This window comes from Pungitius pungitius, chromosome 11 (assembly GCF_949316345.1).
Source record: "Pungitius pungitius chromosome 11, fPunPun2.1, whole genome shotgun sequence".
Taxonomy (NCBI): Eukaryota; Metazoa; Chordata; class Actinopteri; order Perciformes; family Gasterosteidae; genus Pungitius; species Pungitius pungitius.
The window spans coordinates 9,573,765-9,594,491 of record NC_084910.1 but is presented as its reverse complement, the minus strand read 5'-3'; the positions used below and the strand labels follow the sequence as shown (position 1 = coordinate 9,594,491).

Genomic DNA, 20,727 nt, shown 5'->3' with positions numbered 1-20,727 from the left:
GATGGAAAACTTGACTATTCTATTTCATTGTAAATAATATGTTCAAAAGGAACATACTTTATTATATTTATAAACAAAGCTATGGAACTAATATTATCAAGGAATCATAATGATTTAGTCAAATTCACAAGAACATATACAAACAGAGGGTGTATTGGCCAGTACACAATATGGTGTGCCGATCAATCCATTGATCAGTACCTACTTGGTAGGGGGTGTGCGTAGATGCAGGCCCCCTTGCTCCAGCAAAGAGGAATGCAGCCGCTGATCTCCATTTGTTTTGTTGGGGGGGCCGTACAAGATCTGGCCACAGGGCCCAGAAAAACCTGCTGGGCCCCGAAAACAGCATAGAGCTATGAGTCTGGGACCAGATCCTGACCTTTTAAGAGCGGTATCCAAAAATGGCCATAAGAAAGTTAGAAATTGATAGCTGGGCTGTCATTGGTTATACGGTGACGATATTGTTTTATCCACTTTTAGTCACCTCACAAGATCGCAACTCAATAGAAAGAAAAATGATTTGTCAAAGCCAGTGTCCTCGGGTTATACGAAGGACACTGGCGAAAACGCGAAACGCGCCCAGCAAGACGACACAGAGGATGTCAAATATCCTTTGTAGTGTAAAATCAGATGACACAGCAAGTATCCCCACAGGGGATAAAGAATAGAGAGGTCCGTTAACATGAATGCTCTATCGACATGGAGATCAGACTCAGCTCCCAATATGGAAGTCTGACCATCTTTTGCAAAACAAAAGAAACAAACGCTAAAACAACAGAGAAGATCACAACTCTAAGTTCAGTATCTGGTTCAGTATTCCAGGCTTCCCGAGCACATGACTGCCATTCGCACTTTCTCAAAGCTTGCTGAAACACCCATTACTTAAGGACTTGAGGAAGTGGCTCGGGGTCCAGGTCTTATAAATCAATCCGTCCAAAGCATGTCACAACCTTTGACCCCCAAAGAGACTGTGAGCAATGTGCAGTGAGATATGCAATGATCCCTGTAAGGCGTTGTTGTTTTTTTACTTCAGGGAGCTACAGCTCTGGTGGATGGAGAAGATTCAGCAAGATGCTCGAGGACACTTCAACGGGGTTGAAGCTCCCGAGAACAGACATTCCATCCTTTATTTTTCTTAACATTAGGCCATCCTGCGGTCCGATAAATCCCCACAAAACATCACATTCTGCTCTTCGGTTTGGAGCTGCTGATCCAATAAAATGAAATTCAAAGAAGGCAGATTCCTGCAGCCGTAGTCCAAGTCCAATTCTACTCCAGTACGTCACGAAATAACACCAACATAGCTTCCTGGCTACTTGATTATATCAAATTAACTTTTTTAAAGAAAAGATGTAGTTTTGTTGTGAAAATCCAAAATATTGTCCAAAAGGAGATGGTAAGACGATTGAGAGCAAGACAAAAAGAGAAACTGGCATCAGCAGAGAAAGAGAAGAAAATGTAGGGCAAAGAGGGGCGTAGAAAGATGGAGCATAGTGAGGAAGAGGAAGGTACAGTGACCAAGAGGAACAGAGGAAGAAGGTGGAACCAAAAGACGAGTTGTAGCATAACAGACGGGTCAAAGAAAGAGTGTATGCATCAGAAGCAGAAAGAAGAAGAAGAAACAAAGAGAGTGGGATGAAAAGAGAGAGCCTCACATCCCCCAAAGCATTCGCCACAATGCTCTGAGCCCGCAGGAGTTAACCGGATCAAATCAGGTGTCTGATGTCAGAGAGATACATAAAGGCACAGCGACCTGAAGTAAAAGGTGGAGCAAAAAATGTGAGTCAGGAACAAAAAAAGCTTGGATGCAAAGCCAAGCAGGTCAGGAGGAGGACACATGAAGAGAAATGGATGTTGCACAAGTTGATTGGAGAAAAATAAAATATAAAATATGTAAATTCGTTTGGAAGCCAGTGAGCTGCAGGTCGTTCAGTCTTGCTTCTGAAGCTTTCTTCTTGAGCAGCGGAAGGGCAACTAGATCACGACATCCTCCCAATATCTCTCTCTCTGTCCCACACACACACACACACACACACGCGCACACACACACACACACACACACACGCACGCACGCACGCACGCACACACACACACTCTGCGGCAGTCACACACACTGTACATCCAGCGCAATCCTTGCAGCACGTTAAACCCAGCACGGAGGGCTGTGTGCGTGCGTGCGTGTGTATAGAGTGGGCAGAGAAGGAAATATACAGGAGGAAGGAAATACTGTAATTGAGACTTGACGCACAGGAAAGTTTGCAGACTGCCTGATTTGACAGTATTTATAACTATGCTAATAGAACTAAAAGCTTAATCAGCAATGGGAATATGAACACAAACACCCGGTTTAACCAGTTTAGCCAGTGCAAACATACATTCCACCGTTAGACCCCTTACAACACTCGTCTGTCTGTCCCCTCTCTGGCCCTGAGCAGATCTCGAGTGCTCCGTGTCCTCACTCTATGTCGTCTCCCCTCCTCTCCAAACATATTTAATCTGCTCCTGCAGCATGCCGGCCCTTCGATGACGGTAAACCCATCTGACGTCCTCTGACAAACCAGAGCACGAGATGAATGTCAACACTTCAAGCTGAACATCCCAATGCAAAACACTGACCACAGTCCTATTGTAAACCTTTTATGACACAAACGAATGTAGGTATACATTTACCGTATTTTCGCGACTATACGGCGCACTGAATTATAAGGCGCACCTTCAATGAATCGCCGATTTTAGAACTATTTTCATATATAGAGCGCACCGGATTTTAAGGCGCATAGAAGATACTGCAGTAAAACGTTTGACTGGGGCTGCGTTATGCATCCACTAGATCGGGCTGTGCTAAATCAAATGTTATTAAGCGTTCCGAAAACTCTTCACTCCCATGGTAACGTTGTTCAAACGTTAATGTGGATATTAACAATATCTCTGAACCTCCAACTTTCGTTCTTGATTAATGAAAACATTCTTGGCAAATGCTTTCGTGCATCTTGCACCGAGAGGCAGCGCTGGAACAGACGGTGGCGCCTCGCGGCGGACTGTCAGCGCGATCCCGACATCCAACTACGAGCTTTAATATACTGTAGCGACTCTCGCTAATGAATCTCTGGACAATGTGCTTATCTTCTGGTTTTATTGTTAAGAAACAGGCTACTGTCGGCCGTAGCCTACGCCGAACAAAAACAATTCCCGCGTCCCCATAGGTGGCACTAAGATGAGTGACGTAACATTGTGCGCTCTTCACTGAACATCCCAAAACTCTGTAAAGTGCAACGCCGTCGTTTTTTTAGAAAAAAAAGGAGTGTGCCTTATAGTCGCGAAAATACGGTAATAATCTCATAATAAGTCATGAAAATAAGATGTTTTTCACTGCCCTTTACAGGCAATGTATGTGCATCATGATCAAAGCACTGTGCTTAAGGTGTGTTAACCTACCATGCTTGATTCTTAGTAATGATAGAATCACATCTTCCCGTAGCGTTATAGAGGCTGAATTCTTTTTTATGTATAATATAACAAATGTTTCTGTGATCCTTATTCGCAATACCAAATATTGTCAGGGCTACAGATGCTGGGTATAACCAGTCTGTAACCTCTTTGCCATCCTACTTTCATTATAAGTTTCAGTTAACCTCAAACTTAACCTCAACTTTGGCAGCATGTCTCCCACAAGGGTTTGGCCAAAGCTACGGTCAAGAAATGTAAATCATGCTTCTGTGCTTTTCAGGATTGAGAAGTTCCCGGCTCCAAAAATACATCATCCTTCTTTAAAGCATAGGATCAATTGTTACCTAGCAACAGGCATGGAGACTGCTGCTGGTGCCCATACAATCTATTATCTATGGGAAATGATTTAGCTCTACCTTTTCCCTTTAAGTGTGAGTCAAGACTACAACCACAAAACATCAGTCTTTGAGAAGGATAAGTGAAAAGGATACTGTGATATATTTCTTGTTGTAAAAAATGTTCATGGCAAGTTTGCACAAATTCATACAAAAACCGCACACACTGACTTACAGTTCTACACAAGGGTAAAATTATAATATTTCTACCATTAGTTGAAAAAAAAAATAGATACTCACCACCGTAGTATGTTATTCTGGAAATATCTAGAGGGCGGGGAAAGGAGAAAAGGAAAGGAAGATTTTACTTACGTTTGCATTTATAACACAGTATTAAAGTGAATCATTCACAAGTACCTTCATAGAATAGACTATGTCACGGCATCAATGAGAGCCACTGCATCATGATTGGATGCGTACCTGTACTGTAGGATCTAATGCAATGGAGTTTTTTCCCGACCCTTTTGCAACTGATTCACTTCTGGAATCAAACACGTGACAGGCACAGATTTGTCTTGCGTGGATGCAGAGATAAACGTTCATTGCTAATCACACTAAGCCCCCCCACTGGTTTACATGTCAGCACTGACCGACCAGCGACCTCATAGCCACTCTCATGAATCAGGAGGATGCAATAATCAATCTACAATCAGACAGCGAGAAGAGAATCGTGACTTGACAGAATACCTGCTCCGTCATAACCACACCCACTGGTCTCACTCAACTCTGTCTCATAACCACCTTCATGTCACCAATCTCCTATCCCATCTTTTTTTTAAATAACGACAAAATTAGAAATCGGATAAAAAGCCCAACACCTTGTCGCAACATTGATCTGTTACTAAGCAACAGACACAGTGCTATGGTGCTAATTTGTATGCCAAAGCTTCGTCTTATAATATATACAGTAAGATCTAATCCTTTCTGTATGAATGTCCTCGTTGCATGAAATACATTTCATACCTTTTTACATGTTGTAAGGGAAATAAAATCACAGCTTGAAAAACTACAACCACAAAATACATTTAGAAGATGGCTTTGTATTTTTAACTACTTGATAAAAAACGTTTACTAAAGTATTCTATGATAATTACGATATTGTAGATATTTTACAGTTTGCATGTAATTGGAAATTGTGAATATCTTTGGCCAGTGTGTATTCATGGTTTTTAGAGGTGTGGTTGCAGATTGCAACCAATTGAACGCTCCTCTGCTTACGCCTACCTCTCCTTGGCTGCTGTGATGCTGCCCACCGAGTGCAAAACCATCATCACTCCATTTGCCTCCCTCAGAGGTCATCTTTACCATAAAAACATTTAAACTGCAACGGAATTCAGATGGCAGCGCCACGCTCTTTGCACTCAATAGGTTTTACCGGCATTACCGCAATTTCACAAGCGGTAATGTAAAACGTGTAATGGTACAAAGGACATTGTTACAGTGCAGTGGCAGTGGTCGGGACGGACTATTCTAGAAGCCATGGTGTGCAAGATGTGGGACTCTGGGAAGATAAACCGCTCCCTTTTTAGATTTTAAGAAAATAAATTCTCAAGTTTCAGATTATTAACACAAATGAAAACATGACAACTTGATTATAGAATTTAATTTCTGCCAATAGATCCCACAAAGTGCTACACACTGGAACAGTTTATTAATAGCATATTCTGAAATCAAGCAAATGTTCTATCAACATTGATATTTTTCCCGATATTAAAATTCGAAATCATCAAAGAATAAGAATGTAGTAAAGCTTTAGGAAACAGTTTAGTCATTTTAAAATAATAAATTATGAAACGTTTCCTTTTTAGGTTTTTATATTGTTTGAGTCACTGCTACTCAGGGGGCATTCTGACACTTAACATAATCCAATTTTTTCCTGGCAGAGTTGTGTTGGCTACAGCTCTGTCATGCTTGTAGTTTTGTATCCAAAGTGTAAGTATCATGCTATTAATCTAGTAAATGAAATATAATATATACAGAGATGACTAAATGACCTAGCTTTAAACCACACTTTAATCTTTTATATCCGCAAATAATGACCCAAACAAGAACATGGTATCAAAAGCGTGCGGAGACATCTGTCACTGGAACTGCTTAAAACATGTTCCAATTGCATAAACACTCGACAGAGCTTCTCCCTCCTACTCTTTCACATTTCCTCCCTCGCACTCTCAGCTTTTTTTCTTACCCTCTCAAACTCTGAGTAGAAAACTATTGCCTCCGGCTGTAAACTACCGTGGCTACGCTACAGTTGACACCACGCTAACAGCATTGCACAGCTCCACTTTCCTCAAACAAACAACAACTGCCTTTTGCAGCCCAACTTTGCTCATTTTTATTTATTTGACATCAGTATTTAGCCAGGTAAACTCTATTGAGAACCAATGCTCATTTAGAACGATGACCTGGCCAAGAGGCAGGAGCACAGTCCACACAAGAGACACAGACAGCATAGATACAATACAGTATGACTAACACATGGAAACACATTGATGACATGAAAGGAGTTATGACCAAACACAGTACGGACTTCTGGAAGGATGAGCCAAATGAAGTCACTGGATCTTATAATGACGATCGCTGTTGGTAAAGTGCCGAAGATTTGAGAGGTAGCGAGGGGTCATTGCCAAAATGGATTTTTAGACCACGAGCAGCCAGTGTTGTGCCACCTCGTATGAAGGGAGGGCCAATCCACCAGTGTGTAAACATCACAGCGGTGGGTGGTGAAGGGTGCACTTCTAGCAAATCGGATAGCTGAGTGTGTCCAGTTTTCTGAGGGTGGTCTTTGATGCCATTTTATATTATTAATTATATCGCCGTAGTCAAATAGAGGAAGGATGGTCATTAGTCCCTAGCATTCACAATAGTGTAGAACACAATAGTGGTGCAGCACTGAGTGCAGCATCAGAGTAACCCACGATACCAGCTACAGCTTCATGAGGTAGCTGTCATTGATAAAAATATTGATATTGGGACTACTGCAGAGATAAGGAACCAAAATGAAGAATACACATCAGCCCCTTTTTAACATCTGTATTTTGTATGTTTGGCATTAGCTGACGTCACCAAAACCTTTACTGGCCAGTTACAGGAGAGGCCCTCCTCTAGGTAAAATTGCTTATTTACCCACAATCAAAAGCAGCTGCATGCTAAATTCTATATATCATATAGTTTGAGGAGTACAAATCCTTCACAAAGTTTGTAAGATCGCTCACATCTGTTCATCAACAGGCTCTTATCAACAACTGTCTAAAATGATATTCTTCCAAACAACAGGACACAGAACAACACATCTTCTTTTAATTCATGTTTTTCTGATTTTTATGCAACATAAAAGTTGTTCAAGTAAAACCAACTAAATGTTACAAAAGCTAGAACTCTGACTGACGTCCAATTCATAAACGGATTCCCGAATGCATCATGTCAAGTCAACATTTTGACAGATGGATTATTTCCTTTTTATCTAAAATGCTACCTGAATGTTTTCCCTTGTTGAGTACAAATGGGAAAAAAGATACAGGATACAACATATATTTGCAAGATCCTATATATAAAAAATATATTGAACAATTTACCTCAAGTAAGTTCCCTCCACCTTAAACAGTCGAGATTTTGTTTAAGAATTTAAAGACACTGCAAATTGTTGCTGTATGTTTTTAAACAATACAACTTGTTGATAACATCTGTCTGACACCAATTTTAAGGTGTGAAAAAAGAAAAGATTCAAACAACTGTTATATAAGCAAATTTTCCAGGCAGTTGTCTAGTTGTGGATTATGTCGGTTCTTACTTTCAAAATGCTTAAGGTTTACTAAATTTTACACCAACATACCAACAAAAAATACAAATAAATGTGTCTAATATAGAGATCAATCCAGCGCCGCTCGTTTTTCCGTACTGTAAAAATAGATTATTATTTTATTGTTATAATTAATAACTTATGTTTTGGATTGTATAATAGTATTCCATTCCTAATTTGACTCCATCGCTGAGTCAGATATCTGAAATGGTCAGTGTGACTACGCATTACCACGCAGACCAGTGTGTTGAATATCACCAGGACAGCCTGACAGTCACTCCCGTAGTACATAAGGCTTTAGACGCCGTCAACAGGAAAACATCTATCCAGTCATACTTTGACAGGGTTTAACAGGCAGCCCAGTGCTGAGCCGCCCTATAAAATGACAACTATAGCAAGAATGGACTAAAGAGGTACAAATGCGTCCGAGATCCAGCCTCGCATTAATCTTACACAACCAAGCAGGTAGCTTAGCTATTTATGGAATAACAGAAAACATGGCCCGGGGGGCAGGACGGGTAGAACTGTCCTGGAATTCAATACCGCACAATAAAAAAAAAGCACAAATGAAGCAATACACAAGACGACAGAAGTTAACGGAGATCATTAGGCAGTCTTACACCCTTTATAGATTAAGAGACTGTGTGTTTTTTTATATACTAAAAATTAAAGACACAAACACAATGTCTGACGACCATCTGCATTCAGCGATGTGGATTTTTAAATAAGGTTACTTTAACAAGAACAATTTGTGGGGTCAACGATAGGAAAATTGGAAGTGAAGAACTTACGGGTCTTAAAATGTAAAACTTTTCTTCCAGTGTGAATGTAGGTTCAGATTCATAGGATGATTTTACAAAAATACCTACACATACCAGAAGCCTATATGTGTAATAGATTCAAAGATCACGTTGCCTACAGTTAAAATGACTCCTATGAATAAGGAAGTTGTTAAATTACAGCTGTCAGTCAGTATTTTAATTCTCAAAAGGTGTCAATCGTTAGAATAGTCCCCGAAGAATCTCAATGATTGAAGCAAAGATAACAAGTGTAGTGAGTAGCTGTAGCTGTTGAGCTCCATCTTTAGGTTTGTGGTACGGAGTTCAGCAGTTATATAATAAAAAAAACATTGAATGGCAGGTAGACAAGTACAAAAATATGACTAATCCATATGGACCTCACATATTAAGACACACAGGGGAACCGATGCAAACAAACCGTGCCATTTGTGAATGTCACATCTGCCACATCAGATACAAACCACCAGGTTTATCTGAAGGAAACAGAGCAGGCGATATCAGAGCCGTCTGCGGCTTTATTTGCGTTCTACCCGTTTGTGAGGTTTCCACATGCAACTGCTTGCAGTGCGGTGAGCAGCACAAATTCCTTTCCAGCCCTCAGCCCACCAGACCCTCTAGCACAGAGCACCTATACACCAGTCCAATCACGACCCAACACATTCCCAGAGCCCCCCCGGTATGACTACACGCGTCCATACCTCCATTGGTGCAGCTCAGGAAATCCCAGAAATGCATGACGGCCGTCAGTACGCATGGAACCGTAGCTTCTGCCAGAGCTCCGGACGCCTTTTAATGTTCCTGTTCAGCCTCTCCACTTCCTAGTTGCACTGTATGTTGTCACTTATGGGAGAGGGAAAACACCCGCCCACTGATTTGTTTCAGACTGACACACCTGGGAGCTGAGTTTCAATTCAAAACTGCTGCCTCCTTCTCTGGAGCTCTCATTTCTAATCATCTTCCCGCTGCTTCTCCCTTTCCATCCAGTAGTCTCATCGGACTGTCTGACGGACAAAACCAACAGGTAAGTGTAAAGATTGATCAAACATCATCAGTGTTTCTTTCGCCTTTTCAGATTAGCGGATGTAATGGGAGAGGAGGTAAGAAGAAACAGACTGAGGCCCTTCTTTATCTTTTGTCGGAACAACACGGGAGTGAAAATTATGATTTTTACCAACAGATTCCTTGTGATTAACAAAATAATTTGCATTTCAATCACACAGGACAGATGGCAGAAAATCACTTATTCGCACCAGTTGGGTTTCAACATATCTGACCGCAAAAAAACATGAATCACAGCACTGGAGCAATCAAGCAAACATTAACTAGACTTCATTAATATGTACACACAGTGACTGTGTTCACCCACCGGCAATGGCAGTGACTTCATGTGTCCAAATGCCAGCGAGCTTTTGAATTATAAATGTCGTTATAATTCGCTAAACTCTGTATTAAACCTCCAAGCTTTTGGCCCACAATCTTTTCAAAACTTAGGGGACCTGACCCTCGGCTGCAAGGGGATGTGAAAGAGGGCAACAAGTCACATAAAGGCAGGAAACGACACGGGGGAAAGGATGCAAAGCACAAATCCGTAGGAGACATAATGCAACTCCCAAAACCCTGAAGCAAAACTGATCGACTATTTCCACAAGGCTGCTGGTCAGCATGTTTACAGCAAATAAGTAAACGATACCATTGCACTACAATATCACATAAATCCCATCAAGCCCGCTGAAGGGATGACTGTGCCGGGTTCTAATATCAATACATCCACAGTGCACAATGTTGTGGTTGAGGACCCAAAGCACTTGAGACACACGGGTTAGGTAAGAACCGGCCCATTTCGTCTCAAAAAGCATGAGTCCAAGCCACACTTAATTAATCAAAACACAGATGTTCTGTCATGGCGTTGTTGCTGTGCATGACAGAAAGCCTCCTCGGTATGGACCTTTGCACCGAACCGGAGACACGGAGAGGGGTGGATTCGGCCACTGCACCACTGTCTGGTCCGTGTGGAATACAAATGACTTCGCGGTGTCAACATGAACCGTATTTAAAATAATTCAGCTCACGGGCATGAGTCGTAATACCAGCTCCTGTAAAACACCCGCCCCGGGTATTGTATTTGCGTTAACCCCATTGTCTGTGTGTGTGTGTGAGTGTGTTTCCCCCTTTAATGCTAAGCTAGCTCAGCTAACGGTGGACTATTCCCATTTAAATCCGCGCCCACCCGCCAGTGGGATCGATACTCACTCGCTGTAGCCCCGGAGCCCGGCCGCACCTACTCCCCGTGGCCAGCCACCTTCTCCAGACAGTGTAGTTCTCGTTTGGGCTGTGAATGAGCCCAGTTGATACCGGCTCTGTGACTCTATCCCTCCGTTATGATCCCTTCTCCCTGTCTGTTTTTGTCCTCAACAGCGCCGTTCCCGGTAGCCGGCGTCCACTGACGCTAGCTGTTAGCCGCCTCTGCTGCTGCTTCTGCTGCCGGAGCTTCTCCAACATGGCTGCAGCTGGCTGGCAGCAGGAGAGGAGCCCTGCGTGTTCACCAATATTCACCTCAATATGTATTCCGTAAGACCCCAATTCTCAATTTACCTTTTTGCAAATAATGTCAAGGAGAGGGAAAGTTGCAAATTGCCTTAGATATACAGTATGATCAAATTGATGACTGTGATTCAGTGTTAGGGTTAAAAGGGAGTCGTGACTATTGTTGTGCAACATAAATAAATAGGGTTGGCAGCTCCTTCCCTTTTTGTGAAATCATTGTTATCAATTAATAACAAGTCTGTCACAACTGAGAGAACCACTGGCCAGTGTGATTATAAAGTAATGGAAAATAGCAATGCTCACATGATTATACACTTAACAAACCAATGCGTATTGCATTACAAAAGTAATAAATATAATAAAAACTGAATGCAACTATTATTACCGTCTATCAAAATTAATCTTTGCCTCATTGTTGATGGAGTTGATATAATGTTGTGGTGAATAAGTAGCAGTCAGTGATCAATACTGCCATGGTAAGGAGTAGTGGAGGACTCTAATGTCTGTGAAAAAAATAGTCGTTATCTCACCTTGCAGTACATGTTTCTGAGTGAAGCTGAAATGAAATTGTGATCCACCTTGTCAGTCCCACTTTGGGCGAGTAATCAATTTGCTGGTAAGTCACCCCTCAAATCCACCTCATAGGACAGATCATAAATGATCACCAGAGAAGATATCTTTTTGCAAGAGTTAAGTATTTTTGTGATGCAGCTACACCTGAGCACAAGAAATAATAGGAAAAGCAAGTTGTAACAACCCAGTCGTGCTACAACTGTCTCATGGTTAAATTAACTCTTTAAGAGATTTCATAGATTATTTATCTTGGTATCATAATGTAAGCCAAACAACAGAAGCTATGAAATAATTATTTTCCCCGAACAAACAGAATGATTATGTCTTTGATGCTGGCTACCATTATGCACTGCTGGGTCTGTATGTCTCCACTGTCTCTCTGTCACAGCCTCACAAACAATCCATCTACTGATTGGGCCTACACACAGGCCCACCTACACATACAGGACATTCATGCATGCAGCTGATATCCATAAACACACATCTGCAGACACATACTCAGAAATGATTTTCATGCAAACAGAAGAGTGATACATATTATGTCCGAAAGGAGGGAGATACTTAGGAGGATTAAAACCCAAGATGTCATGGTGACACAATGTCCGCTGGGCAAGCAATATACTCCACACTCGTGGCACTCACAAAGCTTGGCAGCTGTTTGGGAAAAACATATTATGTTTAAAAAGGAAACGGTATATCAACAATGAGCCATTTGCAGATCACCGGCCCTATTTTCATTCTGTCCTATGTGCAGATAAAACCCACTTACACTGTAGTGGGAGAAGCAGTGTGTACATGGATATTTACACTAGCATTCCGACGGATGAAGTTGCAGCTTAACCTTATAGAGTTTTAGTCAAAAAGCTCACAGACATATAAAAACAGTCAGTTTCCAGATTATATAAGGGGAATTATAATTAATACTTTGACGTCACATGGAATGACTCCCACCTTTTCTGGCTTTATAATTTATTGATTTGTTATTCCTAGGATGGGTTCAAAACAATGGAAAAAATACATAGTTTGAACCGAATTGGGATCATCAAAGATATAAAAAAAAGAATGAAGCCCTCATTGCAGTAGACTGTTCAGTGATGGAAAAACAGGGATTCGAAACATACTATTATACAATGGACTTTAATCCAGCCTTCTGCAAAATATGAGCTAAATATGAACCACAAAAGATAATAAAAAGATCCATGCGTGATATTAAAAACAAAGGAGATGCTGAATATTTGAATTGAATGTTATTTGTCTGTGTGACTGCTGGTGAATCCCAATGAAAGAGAACATAAGAGGTGAGCGAGCACAGTCTAGTGGATCATCTGTAGAAGTACACAATGCTTTGTCCTCAACCTGTGCTGCCTCAAATGTGTATACCTCAGACTATACCATCAGAGCACGTGAGTCTAGTAAATTGAATCACAGAAAACAGACAAACACAATGTTAAAGAACAGCAATGACCTTTTGCAGATTGATGTATTCAGATTTTCCTTTTTGGACTTTTTGAACTGTAGACGTTCCTGGAACATTTCAGGATGATTTTGTAGTTGCTCCCAATTGTAATGGGGCGATGGTGGCGCATGGAGTAGTGTAATGCGCTGGGAGCCGCAAGGTTAGTTTGAATCTCAGCTGCCCCAAGTGCCATGCCAAAGTGTCCCTAAGCAAGACACCTGACCCCTAATTGCTCCCCAGGCAAAATGTAATGCATCGGTTATAATCCAATGTAAGTCGCTTTGGATAAAAGCGCCAGCTAAATGACATGTAATGTAATACTTTCTGAAGCATTCTGTATCTCTCCATATTCAATCTGAAATGTCCCCTATTTCATTTTAAAGTCGGTCACTGACTCAGCATTGCAAAATCACAGTATTTTGTCTTTTTATTCTAATCAATTTCACTAAATAACCAGGATTTAACAGTGGTTCAAGGTTTATATCCCTGTGACAGCAGTAGGGCCACCTCCATGGCTGATACCAAAGGAAATACTGACATCTCTTTAATTATTGACTTGAATGAAACATCTCTTTACAGAAACAATATTACTGCTTTACATCACACAGATGTCACAGTTACATTTAACCAATAAACATATTTGAGCATCCAAATTCGACCCTAATAAATACAGTACATGAACACACAATTTTCAAAGAAAACATTTCAGCTTTCCTGGATTTCCTCATATAGCGTATATTTTGATAAATATCAGAGCCTGAAGAAGAATCTCTGGTTGCAAGGTGAGTAAGAAGAACAAAGGAAACAAACACCAACGGGGACTATGTGAAGAAGGATACAGAGGTATGCAATAGTTCAGAGAGAAAGAGACCAATTGGCTGGGGATATTGGGAACAATGCCAAGAGGGAAAAGCAGAAGAGGATTGTTAAACTGCTGGATTATGAGGAATAGAGCAAAAGTCACACGAAGGGCACGACCTTTGACCTTTCAGCTAACGATAGTGCAGAGTAAAGGGCACGAGAGAGAACGAGGTATGCATTGATGTACGTGCACGCAGTCTTGTGTGCTGCGTGCGCTCTAGCACGTCACTTGATTGGACTTGGACGCGATCTGGTCGCTGTTGGAGCTGCACTCCATGGCGACGTCGGTGTGAGAGCGTCCGCGCTTCTCCTCGGCGCCGCGTGAGTGCGTTCGTGCGCGCTGCAGCTCGTTGGTGTGCGCGCGGCTCCGAGAGCCGTCGAAGGACGAGACGCTGGAGCCGGAAGCTGTCCGTGAACGAAGTCTGGTCATGCTGGCACTGGACACTGGAGGAAGAGGAGAGGCATGTTCTCTGGCTCGTGATTGTCATTTGAGTTACCTGCGTTACCTCATGTTCAGTCATGTTTGCACGATATTGATTCAACCTAGAGTAAATCCATTTATTCTCTTAACTCTAAAACCCCTGGAAAGGATTGTACTAATTATCTCATTACAGCAATAGGATGTTGTTAGAAATAAACAGATAATAGCAGTTAATATAGTAGCTGTAATCACTGACAGAGATGGGAATAGTTTCAGTACTGATTTGTCATTTGTAATAACTCTAATTTAAGCTCCAGATACAGGTGACTTACAGTATCCCATGCCCTGGATGAAATATTTCAGAGCTTCAATCACTTTGGCTGGCTGTATAGAGAAAGACAAATGGTATTAAGTATAGGTCCAAACAATCAAGACTGCAACTTCTACACCAGTGGTGGTGCAGCCTACCTGATCCACCTGAGGAAGTCCTCCACAGTCCGCCATCTAGAAGAACAAATTACAAAAGACAAGCTTCAGTATTTCATACAAACGCACCCTGTGTTAGGTGGATGGACTCGTTATTCGTTATTTGACAGCAATCACTCATTTCAAGGTTTTCAGCTTTGATTTGATGTTGTCCCAGTTACCTCATAGTTAATTGGTTATTTTTTGAGTCAGTCAGTCATTTGGTTACCTTGAGCAGTGTGGTCTTGGTGGGGTCGAGTTTGGAGTTACAGTCGACCACAGCCTCCACAGCTGGAGAATTATCTCCAACAATCAGCAGAGTGGAGCACCTGTAAACCAACAGATGTGCAGGTGAATTAGGTAGGAAATGTAAGACGCAAAAAAAGGGTTGACAGACAAAAAACATCCCAATGTTCCTGCTGCTATGCTCATTGTAAAGGTTCATGTTTGAACTAACTTTAGGGTTCTGGCGTTGATGTTTCCTCCAGGGACCGGCCTCTCCACCTCCAGAGCGTTGCGGCTGTGGTACGAGCGGAGGAACTGACTCACGTTGGACTGGTTCATCGTTGTTGTGATGTGGTGACGGTATGTAGCTATGAGGTCATGGTTGGTCTCGATCTCATCCTGAAAAATCATTTTGATGGGGAAACAGTAATATTCAGTATTCTAGGTTTAGAACTGACGTTAACGTCTTTTTAAGCATATTTCCGCTTTTGTTTTGTCATTGCAACTAATTTAGCATGATAACTCACCTTTCCAAACAAGTGTGGGATGACTGTTTCTGGGAGAGTATGGGTCCAGCCGGTAATCTTTAACACACACACAAAACATACACACAATTACACAAGTCAGCGGCATTCAGATAATAGCCTATAACATATCTACGTTACAACAGTTTAATAAAATCAGTAAATGAAAAAACATAAGAACAAACACTCTCACTGCTTGTGGGGCGTAACCCAATGTGTCGAAATACAAGTTGATCTTATTCTACGAACAAAGTGGCCGTTCCCACCACAAATACTACTAACCTTGCTGGCAACAGAATCCATTATTCCTTCAGCACTGGGGTTAATGTTGATCAAAACCAATCCGTCCACCATATCTGGGTGATTCAGCTACAAACACACAAACACAAAGGACCTACTGATGAAAATACTTTTTACAGCTCATTGGCCCACAGTTCCATGTTTTTCTGCTGTTCTCTGATTTAGTTTTTTTAAGTGTGTCATATTCTTAGAAAACATAATTGATTTCATCCTGAAACATTTAGGCAATAGGACAGATCTCATCAGTGACTCAGTGACGCAGATCCGATGTACCGATATGCCTGTGAGAACAGGTGGGGGGGAGGGGGGGAGGGGGTTCACCTCAATGAACTGTCAAGTTCAAACAGGATTTAGGATGAGATTTGGACTCACAGCAAATTTAGCCAGGATGTAGGCTCCAGCTCCAACTCCCAATCCAATCACCCTACACAACCTGCAAAGCCCAAAATCAACCCAGGTCAAACAGAGGTACATCCTACTGTGACGGTTAAAAATATTCTAACACAAAAGGACAACTAAAAAGTTTGTGTCAGATTAACTCACCCAAAGTGTTTGAGGACAGCAGGCACCGCTTCAGACAACTGGTCCATGGAAGGGTAGGAATATCTGACGGGTCAACATAACGATAAGCAGGCGTGGGATCCACACTTTTAACTATTTTTAAATTGTGGCGGTACTAGGGCAGAATGAAATTGAAATACATCACAGACTGAGAGGAATAGAGATAGTGTACTTACTCGTTATGCAGAGTTTTGGCTCCCTCATGTTGTCCTGGTGCTTCAATGTGACAAACAGGCAAATGCCTAATTATTTCGTGCATGTCCTCGTGGTTAAACAGTGGCTCGAAACAGGACTTGTCTATCAGAAGAAAAAATGGGAGAAATAATTCTGTTGAAGTTAGGTGATAAATGGCGGGAGGAATATGAAATATAATATTAGAAAACATGACACAAGAAAATAATAAAACTATACAACTCAGATGTATATTCTTTTTATAGATGATTATGTAAATATTTGAAATGCACAAGATGCTCGGATTAAAATGTAGATTAGAGAATATGATATATTAGACAGATCGGTTCTATGCACCCATACAAAGAGATTCTTTCATAGTAAACCAATAAACTGTTTCTTAAGATACAACACTAAGGAAATCTAGTTGTCAGTTCAGCTGATGCAGCCAAAGTGTTGAGTTTCAACGATGAATAGAAAACCACGCTATTGTTGGCACTCACGGTTAAGTCCAACATCATGAAATGTCAGGACGACAGGCAGGTTGGCCTTCGGAGTTCCACTCATGATGCAGTGGACGTTCCCATAGTGAGTCTCCACATGCTCCTCCTAAAGAAAATAAAAATTGCGTTGTCAGATCATTGACATTAGTTTATATTTTAGCACATTACAACAGTGTTTATTCATCTTTGTAATTTTAACTGAAACCAGATACTAAAATATTATATGTAACAGAACTTACATTTATACCTTCATAATATGACAATGCACTTTCGATGTATCAGGATACACACACATTTATATTCTGAAGGTGAAAGTCATGTAACTATGCACAAGGATTACAGCTGTATTATCTTAAGCTCTCCGGGATACTTACAGCGATCTGGGTGTCAAAAACAGAGTCACACTCATTATCCTCGAGAACCATAGTTGCTGATACAGAATAGACCACAAACAGATATGAAGGAGATGTGCAGTAGATTTAGAGCAGAAGCGCTGTATGGATCTTTGATTCCTAAATTCCTTTTTCCTCAAGCAAATTATTTCTTGTCCTTAATGGTATTTGTCGACACTGCCAGTCCCGCAGAATGAGATGTCCTGAGAGCAACAGCGCTTTTTGCTTGAGCTGGTTTATATATACTCCAACAATGATCTGCCTCTAAGCCCTAACTCCAACCTGGCTCACACGTGGCCAACTGGCCCCTTCCTGTTTTAATCTGACCTCCGGCTGCTGCATTCCCACAGAAACAACACCGGATTCCAAAAGGGAATTAACCAGAGCATCTTACACTGCGAAAACCCAACTCTTAACTGGGAGGTTTCATCCATCTTAAGATACTTTGAGCAAAAATATCCACCTGAAATTACATATAATCATTACATTTATTCATAGATATATATTCAATTTATATTCCTCCAAAGTCACGTTTAAGTAATATGTTTGTGTGTTTCATACGCAACACTGAAATGTTTTGAAAAAAAAAACATGTGCCATGTAGCGGAAAATATCGGAATAAATGCAAATATGATTTCTAAGAACTTACATTAAAATCAAAGGTAAAGTCTGTTTTTCTTGAATGCGAGGCTTCAGTGGAATCACAACACGTTCAGCCAAGCTGTTTGCAGGTCAGCTGTCTAATCTCAGCAAACCATCTGTTCCTCTCAGCAAAACATTCAGTTCTATGCAGCTCAGTTAACCTTGACGCTCCTGCTAACTAGTGCATTAAGTTGAAGTTAAACTCTTACATAGCACTAATTAAACCAAGAGGTACATCTAAAAAGCTCTGATACTGTTTGACTTTCTTCTAACTTAATATGTAAAGCCCTTTTAAAGATGGAACTGTACATTTGCAAAGTCCTACTGATAAATCCTAGCCTTCAAATTTATGAATTATAGTTGATACCTAAAAACTATCCTGTAAATATATTTGTTTTATATGGTTTTAAAGGGTTTTTTCAATAGAATAGAATAGAATCTAATCATCACATCACAGGGCAGAAACTAAAGTTATGTAATGATAAACAAATACATTTTTGGATACAAAGCAGTTGAATGAGTTTAGACCATGGCTCCCCTCCATAACCATTGCATATACGCACAAAACTTAAAGAGGAATTCCACCTCTGTTCTGCAAAAAACGAATTCTTCGGGAGGATTTGTGCACCTGTACAGAGACTCCAACCCATGTGAAGGAACACTTTGAAGACACAGGGAACTAGCGAAGCAGGTGGTGAGATGGTGAAATTACACCATGTGAAGTGGATTGTGAGGCACTGTTACAGGTATGATTCCTTTCACATTTAACCTCACTTCATATCACACGTTACTTCGCTCTTATATTTCCAGCAGTATTTCCGCTTGTACTAGTGTACATACCTCTTGGCATATTTTAATTCTAAATGGTATAAACCATCTGGGAGCATAGCAGTGTCTTGTGTTGCAGATATATCTGACACTGCTGGGAAAGCATAAATGGAAGAATTAGCCACAAGTGTTCCTCCTCTCGGTAGTTTCACCGGCAAAGAGCCACTGACAGCTCATCTCGGATCCCCAACATTCACAAAGTTCTTTGCGTTCTTTTTGTTATGGTTGAATGCGGGAAAGCTGAAGATGGAATATGAGGCTGAAACAACTGCACACAGGTTGATTTGGTATTTATAAAAGTAAATTGTGCAGGTATAAAAAGTTTTATAAATCTAAATTAATACGGCATCGTGTATTCCCTTTATTGAACGCAAACCTTTTTTGTGGATCCTAAACTTTATTTTTATGAGACCCAGGGTGTTGCACAACATAACACCTGGATGACATTCCTTACAGTTACGTCTTTATCAAAATATCTCACCCATTGGCTGCTGTTTTATAAAAGTTTACTAAGAATAAAGGGGCGCTGATTATTCATTAGTTAAGTTTAGAGCTGTATTTAAATATGTTTCTTGTGGGTAGATTAAACACATATCTACATATTGGTTTACATTCTCCAAGGTAGTCAAATTACTTCTAAATGCAACGGTGTATCCCTTGTGATGGCAGGTCAAATGTTTTGGGGTTAGCTTCACCAAAACCACGGTGGGAAAATGAATCAGAATCAGCTTTATTGACCATGTTTGCTTACGTGTGCATTTGTCTTTTTCCTTACTCTCAACATACTGTACATACAGTTTCTCTTTACAAATAAACAAGAAAAATATTTAAAAAACACAAAACATTAAACAGGTGAAGATATTAATTTAACATTTATACAATAGAGATATAAATACAAATATATAAGTATGTAAAAACATAACTTAAACATAGAAAACAACAACAACAGTGAAATTGGAGGGGCAGTATGACTGGTTAATGGTTCATTACGTAGGTGACTGGTGGGAATTAGCGCTATCCTCTAGTCAGGTGGCCCTGGCCTGCATAAAACACGGATTCCTTCACATCATCATGACCGTCGGCATGCAGCAGGGTTATTTAGTTACTCATTTAGCAATTGTCACTGGCACACAAAATACTCCCCGGAGAGCTGAGTGTGCAGAAGGTTTAATCCATTTAGTGGTGGCTGAAGAGCACAAGACAGCAGATGGCTCTTACTCACGTCAGTTCAAAGCCATTTTAACATCATCCTGACCCTAAGTAAACTTTGGTCATCTATCCTATTGCACCATTGGCCACTGCACTTTATAATCTTTTCAACGGATTATTGCGTTCCCTATTGCAAAGAGACATGAAAATGAAGAGAACACAAACATTTCATGACATGGTCATGTGAGCAGTGAGCCAGCATGAACTATCTCAGTGCTCAGCAGGATTTGTGAGTATCTGTAGTTTTACAATCCCCACCGTCGTAAAATGGCCATATGAACACATCTATAGGGTTTGGTTGATCTACAGATATTACGGTGTCAGACAGCGTTGCTAGTCGCACATGCTGCACCTGTGTGTTATTGCCACTAGATGGGGATAGGGTTTGACTTTCTTGATGTAGCGTGTCAACTGGCAGCATGTATAGGAGTCTCTCCATATCAACACCAAGCTATGTTTTTTACCTGACAAACCTTGTTTTTGAAATGGCTGTTATCAAAAGTTATTTTTACTTGGCACTATGTACGTGAATGACAAAGTTTCCGTTAAATATGTTCAATGAGATATTGAGGGAAGTCACTTGGAGCTTTACTTTGTTTGTTTTGAAGTCT

General features: G+C 40.8%; 2 protein-coding genes across 12 annotated transcripts in view; both read right to left on the bottom strand.

Moving 5' to 3' along the window:
- Positions 1–10,891, bottom strand: part of LOC119197006 (focal adhesion kinase 1-like) — a 48,429-nt gene extending 37,538 nt beyond the window's left edge. For 8 of the 11 annotated variants that reach the window (XM_037452867.2, XM_037452869.2, XM_037452874.2 and 5 more), the window contains exons 1-2: positions 10,692–10,862; positions 4,083–4,109 (exon numbers count right to left, since the gene is read on the bottom strand). The gene's annotated coding sequence lies outside the window, so the exon portion shown is untranslated. Of the gene's footprint in view, positions 1–4,082; positions 4,110–10,691 lie in introns of all 11 variants that reach the window. The other 3 variants (XM_062565677.1, XM_037452876.2, XM_037452868.2) reach the window with 3 other exon arrangements.
- A 1,628-nt stretch (positions 10,892–12,519) lies between these two features.
- On the bottom strand, positions 12,520–17,671 carry LOC119198219 (protein NDRG1-like). Its single transcript, XM_037455165.2, has 12 exons — positions 17,420–17,671; positions 17,046–17,151; positions 16,548–16,668; positions 16,354–16,416; positions 16,183–16,243; positions 15,793–15,879; positions 15,514–15,570; positions 15,219–15,385; positions 14,991–15,090; positions 14,765–14,800; positions 14,629–14,680; positions 12,520–14,319 (listed from the first exon to the last, which is right to left on the bottom strand). The coding sequence occupies exons 1-12, from the start codon at positions 17,468–17,470 to the stop codon at positions 14,093–14,095; spliced, it is 1,128 nt and encodes a 375-aa protein (XP_037311062.1). The 5' UTR covers positions 17,471–17,671; the 3' UTR covers positions 12,520–14,092.
- Between the last annotated feature and the right edge of the window lie 3,056 nt (positions 17,672–20,727).

What these genes read in the sequence shown, in the direction of transcription:
- LOC119198219 (XM_037455165.2), bottom strand. Translation starts at nt 17,470, where the DNA reads ATGGTTCTCGAGGATAATGAGTGTGACTCTGTTTTTGACACCCAGATC. An exon ending in TCATGATGTTGGACTTAACC is followed by an intron (nt 16,669 to 17,045) that starts GTGAGTGCCAAC and finishes TTCTTCTGATAG; the next exon opens with ACAAGTCCTGTTTCGAGCCA. An exon ending in GCTGTCCTCAAACACTTTGG is followed by an intron (nt 16,244 to 16,353) that starts GTGAGTTAATCT and finishes TGGGCTTTGCAG; the next exon opens with GTTGTGTAGGGTGATTGGAT.